We start from the raw sequence: 11,389 nt of genomic DNA, 5'->3' as shown, positions 1-11,389 counted from the left end.
TAGAATTTTGTGCATAGATGGTTGAAGAAATTTTAAGATATTAAAGCGTTTTATGTCTGAAAAAAATTATAAAAATAAAAAATCAAACTTGTTCACTAATTTTGTATGCAAAAACCGCCATATTTAATTTTGAAGTCAAAATATTCGAATTTTGATGACGGATTCAAACTTAGCTCACCCAAAAACACAAGAAACAGTACTTTTGATCTATTTTTTGTTTTGTTCTACCCATAAATTTTGAAGACAAACTCATGTTATAAAAGTGATAGCTTTGGTCGTTAATGGGTTAAAAAGCTATCAACCTACATTTTAGTGTCAGAATTCTTTATTAATTCTATCCCTGTCTCACTAATAAAAGGTTAGTAAATAACAATATTCATATTTTATATTAGCAAACCTGATACAGAGCAATAGTGAATCCTCGGTCGAGCTTTCAGAGAAGCCGTTGGTCAAAATGAAATGCCTCTTCAGTGAACGAGTATTGTTGTCTAAAATATAAAATTAGTTTTTTCAATAATTCTTCTTCGAGATTATAATAAGATACTTTAACTCGAATGTGACTTTAGTTCATTTTTTTCTGTCTGGATATTAAAACTTAAAATGAGTGGTCTTAAAAACCTACCCGATTTTTCAATATCCAGAGACTTTAGTGCTTGACTTCCTTCTACTTCCTCAAAGGTCTTCAAACATATTGGTAGTTCCAATTCTTCGTGAATAAAAATGGGCTTCATTCCTTCATCTATTAGAATAAAATATCAGTCATTGCACGTTCACGAAACAGCTTCGTACAAACTTGCCAAGTATAGGAAATCTTCAAGATGGATGCTTCAAAAGAAAATGATACTTTAATAATAATAAAAATATTAATAATACTTTAATGCTCAAGAATTATTTTAATTTTTCTACAGAATATTTTGATTTTCATAAATAAAACTAAAAAATATTGTTACAGTGGCACATTTAAAAGTTTTAGCACACATTATTAAATTAAAATAGCTTCTTGATGTTTCTCAAATTTAATTTAATTAAAACTCCAGTAATTAATTTAAATAAAAGTTCAAAAATTCATGTAGACAGCCAAATGCGAAAAAATTTAACATCACTAAGTTTAAAATCTTCCTGTTGTTTCTTCATAATCTTCCAGTCGTTTCTTCTCAATCTTCCAAGTTGCAAATTTCTTCAGAGCTTTCACTTGTGAACTTCGTTAGTTAGTCATCTCCATCGTTGACTAACAAGGAAAGCACCCGAGGTGTACCTCACAGATGTTCTTTATTATGTAATATGTGTAGTACATAAAAAAAGGCTAAGTATAAATTTCCGGTGCCAGGCGCTAGGTTGGTATCCGGTAGATTGCTCTGATTGGTTACATGTCAGTGGCGTGGTCTGCCGGACAACAGCATAGTGTACGGCTTTCGACTTAGTACACTTCTTATTTCATTGAGACGTAGATTAAAGATACTTTTGTTTTCCGAAGAATCTTTAATAAATTATTTTGAAAACAACTTCAAAATTTACTTTTTATCTTCAAGTGTCAATAAACGTAATTTAAAAGACATTTTTTTTCTGAATCATCTTCAGGAATTAATTTCATCGTGAGAGTTTCATTAAAACCGAAGTTTTACACACGTTACAAACTCTTAAAAAAAAAAAAAATGATAATAATAATACTATTCTAAACTATTAACAGGCGCTAACTCCTACAAATAGAATTCTATAAAAATCTTCCTAATAAGAACAGTATAACAGATTAATTGTACAAGGAAAGATAAAATCGGAAACACTAACAAAATAATTTTTAATAAACAATTACATATTCAAGTGTGTTCAAAAGTTACACTTATATGCTCCTTTCAAATTATATACTTCAATTTGAGGTTATGCCTCGTGCACACCTCAAGAAAATACGAAAAGCCCAAAGTGGCAATCTACCGGATACCAACCTAGCACCGGGCACCGGACATGTATAAGAAGCCTAAAAAAAATAGTAGACATGTATTTTTTGTTACGCGCTAATTCATCGATTTAAGGGGTGAAAAACACCCTTAACGTTTACCGCCAAAAACAGTGTTTCTGTATTATCTTAACAAATAATCGGAATTTATTAACAAAACAGACGTCAGATTATTTCTTACAGTGAAATGCTCATCCGAAGCAATAAATTAACTGAAGGGTAAATCACCCCTTGCAATAATATTTTTTTCAAAAACGCCGAAACAAGTCAAGCTTAATTTTTCATTTTCCTCATAACCCTACCAAAAAGAATCTTTGAGTATATACTAAAAATTCTTTAGGTCAAAGAAGCTCAGAGAAATTCTCCGCAGGCACTCGGGTAGATATTTTTAAAGGTCCAAGAAGCTCGTTTAAATGGTCTGAAGGCTTTAAAATATCCTTTCCGAAATTGAAATAAGAATACGATCATAAATAACAATCAGAGAGGCTATCTCAATAGAGTCCTTTGTTAAGCTTTCGGATCAAAATTCAGAAGTAGATTTTTTTAATTTCATAGTTAACAGCCTAAAACATAATAATTCGGAATCTACGGGTTTCGATGACTTCAGATATCTAACTTTTTTTTTAGTGCTTAAAATTGGAATTAATAGAACGTTTCTCGTAAATGGAATGAGATACTCTAAAAAAGACGACATTTTTGAATTCAACTAGAAAATTGTATATCAATATATAAGTTATAGTTATAAATAAGTATAATGAGAAAATTCATCAATTAAAAAAAGTGTTAATGATTTGAAGAGAAATTTAAAAAGGGAGAGCGGATTAGCCACAACCAACTACTGTAAATAACTCTGCCCGCCCGGTAGGTGACGAATACAAAAGGAACATTATATTACCGTCGCACCACTCTTAAAAGGACCACTAAAAGGATCTTGAAAAGGACCCAAGTATCTCAAACTATCTCCGAGACTATTTTGTTTCAAATCGACTTTGTTTATAGACTCACATGGGCCAAGCTATTTCGCTAAAGAAAACTCAGAGATTTCTTTCGGTAGGGAATAGTACAATATACAGTGCAATTCAGCTGATTTAGAAGAACTGGTTGCAGCTCCTCGGCATAAAAATATGTATCTATGAGCGTCTTATTGTAAGAATTAATCAGACATTTGTTTGGTTAAAAAATTCCGATAAATATTAAAGAAAAAATGTTTTTGGCGGTAAACTTTAAGTTTGGTTTTAACCCCGTAATTCGACGAATTAACACATAACAAAAAATACTTATATCTGCTATTTTTGTATGTATTATCACATATTACAGAATGAAGAAAATCGGTGAGGTGTACCTCGGGTGCTTTCCTTGTAAGAGAATTTTACACATTACTATATTCATCAACATCATCAAGATGCTTAATTTGTACTAAATCTTCAGTTGTTATACTAAAAATTTAATTTCCAATTATTCTACAAATACTTTCAACCAAAGAATTTTCTTATTTTTAAGATGTTTAATAATATAATTTTATATTTCTTATTCATAGATGTACAGAAACGTAAAACTCATTTATATTTTCAAATTCAAGTTTTCAAAACTGACGGTTCGGAAAGCAGAACCGACGGAGCGCTTGGTCAGTGGGCAGGAAGGGAACAACGCGTAGTGAACGACGCTAACGAGACGACTAATTAATTTACGACACAACAATCAACTCGTCATTTTTCAGTAAATAATCATTGAATTGAGTTGATTTTTGGGTAGAAATATTCTCCAGGCTTGAGAACTTCTGACCATTATACTGATGCGTTTACAATGTTTCTTTATTTTATTGTAAGCGATAAATAAGCTTCAAGTTGAAAAAAATTAATGTTAATTCAGCAATTGATCAAAATAACCGACTTTGACTTATTTTTTATACAGTTTGATATATCTAGTCAAAAATGTTGATCAATCGGTTGATATTTGCAGTAATCTTGAAAATAAATAAACAAGCGGGCGCGCTGCCAATGCGCAAAAAATCGAATAATCTCTCAATCTTACTGATTTTTGCCAAGATCGATGACAAAGAGGACATGTATGAATTTGTCGAGTTGTCTTTTGTTTTTCAAAAAATAAGGAAAATCTAAAAAACTGATGCGTTGACTCATTCATTTTTTTCTGGATATAAAAAAAGAGTGTATTTTCATTAATAAGTCAGTTTTCAAGCTTTTAACAACTGAGAGATTCTTAGATTTTTGGGCGGTGGCCGCGAGCGCGCTTGTTTATTTATTTCAAAGATTACTGCAAATACCAACCGATTGATCAACATTTTCGACAAGACATATCAAAAGGTATAAATAATAAGTTTAAGTCGGTTATTTTGATAAATTTTTTAATTAAAATTAAATTTTATCAACTTAACTTTTATTTATCATTTATAATAAAATCAATAAACATTATAAACGCATGGGTATGTTCGTAAGAAGCGCTTAAATCCGTAGAATTCCTGCCTTCTGGCCAAGTGCTCCAGCGGTTCTGCTTTCCAAGTCGTCAATTGAACAATTTATAATTCGTAGTAACTTTAAAACAAATAATTGTTAAATTAACGAATTTAATTTAGAAGAACATTAATGTCAAGGTACACTATTATAAATTATAAAATATCAATAAAGAGCCGTAAAAATTTAGACAATGTCTGAAACAAAAACATTTAACATTGTCCAATTTCACTTCACTTTTCGAAATGCACTCGCTTATAAATATTCAATCTTAAATTATAGAATTTCAAACGTTTCAAAGTTAATTATTTAACTATTACGGCTTTCAAATGGAAAATTTTCAATTTCAAACTGGACAAACGTTAAAGCTTCTATTAATAATAAAGTTCCAAAGTTCTTTTGTTTCTGAAACTTCAAATTTTAAATTATTTTTATTTTATAATATTTAAATTATATTCGGTATTGATCACATCAAACGTTACATTGCACAAGTATCAAGATTTTCAATTAAAAATAAATTTGCAGAATTGTAAAGTGTTTGATTTTCAAATCCAGACACTTAAATCCATTTCAAAATTAAACTTAGAATTGAATTCATTATTTTAAACTAAAATTTCAGAAGAAGATTATTTTACATCCATGTATGTAACAGTGCAACAAGCATTCATATTAAAGTTTCTGATAGCCATTTGTTTATGTTCAACAACCCTTTAGCCGTATAAGAAGTAAGACAATGTTCAAACAAAATTTTGTATAGTTTAAAATAATAGATATAGTATGAATATGATTTTTCATGTACACTGCAGGCCTGCTATAATGGCCGTCTGGGGGGTTCGTAGTATCTCGGGACTCTCAAAATCGTTCTTCTTCTCCTTCTTGCTTGTGGCTTCTTATAGTGTCGAATCGTAAACTTCGCATCTTCGCTGACCTTGCAAGCGCATCTCTCTCGTCATCCTGGACCGCCTTGTCCTGTATAGCGGAAACCCAGATAGCGGGACAACAGTGTATAGTGGTGAAAACTTGTAAGAAGCTCTTCTACGAAGTGGTTAAATTGAAGATAGGATTGTCGGATAAAATTATTGGAAAACACCGCGGTAATACACAGACGTGTCGGAGTAATTTTCAAGCATTATTATTTGGTTTTAAAACTGAAGTTTAAATTGATTATTTTCTCTGCCTTATTTCTGGATGTTCCTAAATCAGCAATCTTATCTTCCGTGTTGACCTCATGTTGGCGATTCCAGTAGCATATAAATCGTCCGTATGTTGACACTATTTTACGATTAATCTTCAATGACGTATGCACGTAGTAGTAAAAATTTAAGTTCCACTTAAATACGAGGGACCGAATATTTTTAACGAAGTAAAAGTATGAAAATATTTGAAAATTTAATTCCTTTTAGTAAAACCTAATTGAAGACGTTTTAAAGGCCATTAAAAGTTAATATTAAATTTCATTTTCAAAAAAAATCTTAAATTGAAAACTACTACTTTTTCTTTTTTATTATGTGTTTTAAGAATTTTCCGTGGCAGCAATCTTCAGTGTTGATCACGCTATATCTTTCTTTTAAATCCTTACCTACCCTTGAAAATTATTTGAAAAGAAAAAAGAAATCGCATTACCCTCTCGCCTTTTTATGGTGACTTCCTTCGGATCGACAATTTTACGCTGGAGCTCACGATTTGATGTACTTGAGGCAGGAATATTTCGATGAATAGCTACTTTTATGCGACGAAGTTCGATCAGGTCAGTTTTCATTTCCGAGCCGCCCTTGAATAAGGGAATACTACTATCTGACGACTCCAACCTATTTATACGTGATTGCCAAAAAGTTGTTTATTATTATTATTTTATATATATATTACGGTGGTCTAAAAATACATTCAAAATTTTTTTCACTCTAGAGAGCAAGACAACCTCGCATAAGCTTCCATTTCCGGGGAAAGAAAATACGTAATTTTTCGTATTTCGAAATTCGAATATTAACACGTGCCACCGGGTACTTCAAAATCCCGTTTAATTAGCATGGGGCAGTTTTGGATTTTTGAAAAATTGAACTCATGTTCCAGGGCTTTATCGAAACGTGCTAAACTTTTTCGATATTAAAGAGGAGTGTCTACGAAATAAAATTATACTAATAACTTTTATTTCCAACCCACCCTCAACCACCACGCAGGCCCCCAAAAATAAAAAAGCTACATTTTTAAGTATTATTGTTACTTCTTAGCAATTCCCGTCCTTTTATTCATACAAATAATTTCTAATTGACAATGTTAATATTTTCCATGGCTTTTTAATCAATTTTGAATTATTTAAACAAATGTAAATTATTTAAACTATTATTCATTCCCAAATAATGTAAAAAATAATCGTATTTTCTGATTCAAATGCAATCATTTGTCATTTATTGGTGTAGTAAATTTTTCTAAAAACATTAAGTAATTATTTAAACAATTATTTATTGTTTATTTTCAAAATTTCTAAAAATTGAGCCAGTGATTTCCACTTTTTACAAATTGGTATCCCATGCTACTTTTTGTTGAACAATTACATAATTTTAATATATTTCTCCTAATGTTTAACAAATTTCTATTTGTTTAAAAATTTTTCATTTCCTCACGCAGTTATTTTTCGATAACTAAAAAAAATATAATAAAATATAACACACAATGAATTACGATTTAAAAGGGTTTTTGGAAAAGTCATCATTTAAACAAATTATATTTATTTTTAGTACTAAAAAGTGGTTAATGTATTCTTTCTATACACTATACAGTCAGAAACATAATTGTATGCATTCTATTTTGTAAAATAAGATACTAATTTGAAAAGAAAGCTGATATCTCTGGCTGAATTTGTAGAAATCTTGAAAATAAACCATGAATAATTGTTTATATAATTACATAAGTTTTTTTAGAAAAATTGTTAAAAAGTAACAATAATACGAAAATATTTAGTTTTTTTTTCATTTTTGGTTAATATTTGAGCCGCTGCGGAGAGATTGAGGGTGGATTGGAAATAAGTTACTAGTTTGGTTTGATTTCGTAGACACTCCTCTTCAATTCCTAAAAGGTTTGGCACGTTTAGATGAAAGCCTAGAACATGAGTTCAATTTTTCGAAAATTCAAAATTTCCCTATGTCAATTAAATGGGATTTTGAAATACCCGGTAGCACGTGTTAATATTCGAATTTCGAAAAACAACAAATTGCGGATTTTTTCCGGAAATGGAAACTTTTGGGGTTCGGTGTCTTGCCATGTATCTCGAAAAGCGTTTTATCGATCACCCTGAAATAAATACATACATACATACATATATATATATATATATATATATATATATTTATGTGTGTTTAAATTAGGTGTAACACCAGAGAGTAAGAAAATGTTTATAGAAGTAAGAGATCAAGGAAAGTATTTGTAATGGGGTTGCATTTTAAACAGAAATATCTCCTACCTAGATGCTGGATGACGTAACATTCGGCTATGATAATCAACAAGACTTTCCAAAATATTTTTAAAGTGAATTCAGAACTGGTAGGGATATTTTAAAATATGGAAAAAATGAACATTTTAATCATTTATTTGATTTTAGCTTCAGCCTTTCAAAATATCCTTTTATTCTATAGTAGGGGAAGTTAATATGGACAAATCGATTTTTTACTTTAAAAAATTCTTCGTAAGTATAGGATTAAAATTTTTAGCCCATATTTTGAAGAGTTCGAATAATTACTTTAGGGAAAGACTTGTAAGTGTTATGGGGTAAAATTTGCTAGATTGTAGTGCTTATGGTTCTCTTTAAATTCTGTAAAGGGGGCGCACCTAGTATAACTGGTTTTTATGATACAAAGGCTCTAATGAGGTAGGCGCGTATAGATGGCGAAAAATTGACAGGAACTTTGGGAATTTTTTTCTCAAAGACTATTCAATATTTTTATTTGAAAAGTGGACAAGTTCTTGTTTATTATTAAAAAAAAAAATTTCACACAATCATTATAAACAATTAAGAAGTAAGAACACGTTGAAGGTAATTACTTTCTTTTCTTCTTAATTTGTGCCGTGTTTTATAGCTGCTGTGTTACTCTCAAACATAAAAATCAAATTGTTTTGTTATTGTCACATAAAAATCTCTTCTATAAACTAAATCTAAAATCATTTAAATGTTTTCCAAAAAACGGTAGACTTTTAAAAAAATTTTGAAGTTTTTTTTATTGTTATTGCAAAAAAAATAGTTTAACCATTTTTTTTTGCAAAAACCTTCTACTTCATGGATTAGATAATTAAATTTCCTTTAAAATAGTTTTTTTATGTACCTTCAAAATTCGCTGAATAATCGCAGGCACAAAATCGGAAAATTGAAGAAAACTGTTTTCGAGAAAAACGCGTTTAAAGTTTGCGATACACGAAAATAGGCGTTCTGCGCTCCGAGCGACCTTTACAAAAGTAGTGATAGAATCTATACTACTTCGAATTTTGCTCTAAAATTTTAACAGCATATTTTTGAGATGTTTTTCTTTCGATTTATGCAAAAAAATCGATTTTTTGAGCCAACTATACGCACCTACCCCATTAATTATCGACGCATAACCCCCGACCGCTCACTTTCAATTGTACATAACTCCTAATACAGTTATCCAAATTTAGTTTTTTATGAGGGATTTGAAAAGTTCTTTTAATGAAATTTACAATAAAAATAATCATTATACATAAGAGCGCTGGCAACCCGCGCTAACTAGGCGTAGCGCCACCGAGCGTGCTGTAGTCTCAATGGTTCTAATACTTGACAAAAGTGATTTTTCGGTAATATTGATCATCTCTAATGAAAATCATACCGCCACCGGAGAAAACCTTAAAACTCGGTTCGATTCTGCAAAGACTCTGCCACTCTACATGTGACGTTGCGTATGTGTACTTTTGGTATGAGGAACTTTACACACCAGCGAAGTACCCAAAAATATTTAATAAGTATATACATTAAGCGTTTATCCGCAACAATTAAGTCAGGGCGAACCCAGAATTTATTTCTGGGAGTTTGTGACCGAAGGAAAAAGGATGAGAGGAAGCGCGATTTTTAATGAAAAGTTAGGAAACACCTAGCTACTAAAATGTTACGAAACTCCTAGTGATAAAAAAAATCGGGATTGAATCCATTTTAAATCAGACAGACATTACAAAAAAATATTTTAAAAAATCAAAGATTTCTAATGAATGTAGCAGAAATAAAATCCTACACAAGAAAAAAGTTTTACTTTAGGAAGGACGGTCATTTTTTTAACCAAAAAATAGGCTAAGAGTCCAGTTTTAGCTCAAATATGGGCTTCAAACTATAATTTAAATAAAAATTGAATTTAATTAAAATCAAGATATAAAAAAATGAAACTTAAATAAAAATGCCACAAGCACACACCAAAATAATGTGGTACGGCTACTGAACCAGACAATATCTATTTGAGGTAGCTGAAACCAAATCTGGTGCCAGATTTGCCATACCACGTCAGATTTGTGAGAAAATTAGTCTAATTGGCAATTTTTTAATAACAATATAGGGTGCGAATATTACGTTTTGGAAACTTATAACGCGCATTAAATTAAGGGTTATGCTTTTTACTTTAAGGTGATTATATTGAGCATTAACAAGTTTTAGCTACAGCAATGAAAACGCAAATGTGCGGTGTCTTTTAAGGGGCCTCTGAGTACTTTTTTTCTATATCGGCTTAGAATCGGCTTATATTTAGAAGTCTTTATTTCAGACTAAAGAAAAATGCCAAACAACTTCAGATTCAAAGCATTAATAATAATTAGCTCTTCGCAGCAATGAATGAACTATAATTAAATAAAATTATAGAAACATATGGTTTTAAATATTTGAAGAATAGAAGAAAATTGAATATTATATTGTATATCATATTGTTTAGGAATTTTGTATACAAAATTACTCGTAATAAGAAATTTACAGTTCGAATAAGGTGGTCCTAAAACCGGAGAGTGCCAAAGGGTATAACCCTGTTCATTAATGCTATTCTAGCAATTTTTTGTCCGTTTTCAAAATTTCCCGACTATATATTTACTATGAGTGTATTTATTTGTGCTTATTTTATTAGCATTTTCGTTACTCATAAGCATTGAATAAATTTGCTTGCTCGCACAGGGATGTTTTCTATAACAAAAGGAAAAAATGGATACTTTCAATATTTTTCAAACTTATTTTTCTATCTTTCCGAAAGTTTTATTTTCAGAAAATCAGACGGAACAATAAAGTGTCAATTGATGTCTTATGTTAGAATGAACAACTTTCTAACATATGGTAGTTTTATATTTCAAATTAAAACCTCATAGAAACAACTTAACTTTTCCGAGTATCTATTGATTAATCAATAACGGTCTTCGAAAGTTCGTCAATAGATAAATCCACGCGTCTCGAAGACGCGAACAATTACATGAAATATAGTACTGTTATATTCCCAATATAAAAAAATCCTCTTATACGAGGGTGGATCAAATATAAACCGGAATTTTACAAATACTTTTCTTAGCCAATCGCAAGCACTCTCACAGTGTAGGTTCTTGTAATGTTGTATATTAGGAGTGGGTAAAACGCTTGGTGAGCTGTTTGACTCAGTCAATTCGTCAGTACAGCTATGAGTGAGCAACAGGTTCCAGCGTCCGTTGCACAACGGGTTATAATAAAGTTTTTAACTAAAGAAGGCGTTAAACCGTGCGAAATTTTGACTCGATTGAAGGATCAGTATGGGGATGATACTCTGTCTAAAACTCAAGTGTTTGATTGGGCCAAAAAGTTTAAGAGTGGACGAGAAAGTGTGGAAAATGTGAGTCATAACATTGGTGCAGTTCGTGACCTTATTGAAATTGACAGGCGGTTCACTATTCATGAAATCGCTTTACAGGTGGGCATTAGCTATGGAAGCGCTCAAACAATCATTAAAAATCATCTTGGTTTCAAAAAAATCTG

At 30.8% G+C, this 11,389-nt stretch overlaps 1 protein-coding gene across 1 annotated transcript in view; it reads right to left on the bottom strand.

Moving 5' to 3' along the window:
* The window catches only part of LOC117179654 (trichohyalin-like), a 47,818-nt gene that overhangs the window by 23,391 nt on the left and 13,038 nt on the right, over nt 1–11,389 (bottom strand). Inside the window, exon 4 of the mRNA XM_033371663.1 lies at nt 6,043–6,227. Coding sequence (XP_033227554.1) covers nt 6,043–6,227 — 185 coding nt within the window. The remainder of the gene's footprint in view (nt 1–6,042; nt 6,228–11,389) is intronic.

The sequence above is a fragment of the Belonocnema kinseyi genome, chromosome 9 (genome assembly GCF_010883055.1).
Source record: "Belonocnema kinseyi isolate 2016_QV_RU_SX_M_011 chromosome 9, B_treatae_v1, whole genome shotgun sequence".
Taxonomy (NCBI): Eukaryota; Metazoa; Arthropoda; class Insecta; order Hymenoptera; family Cynipidae; genus Belonocnema; species Belonocnema kinseyi.
The sequence above is the reverse complement of the archived record's forward strand: the minus strand, read 5'-3'. Positions and strand labels throughout refer to the sequence as shown.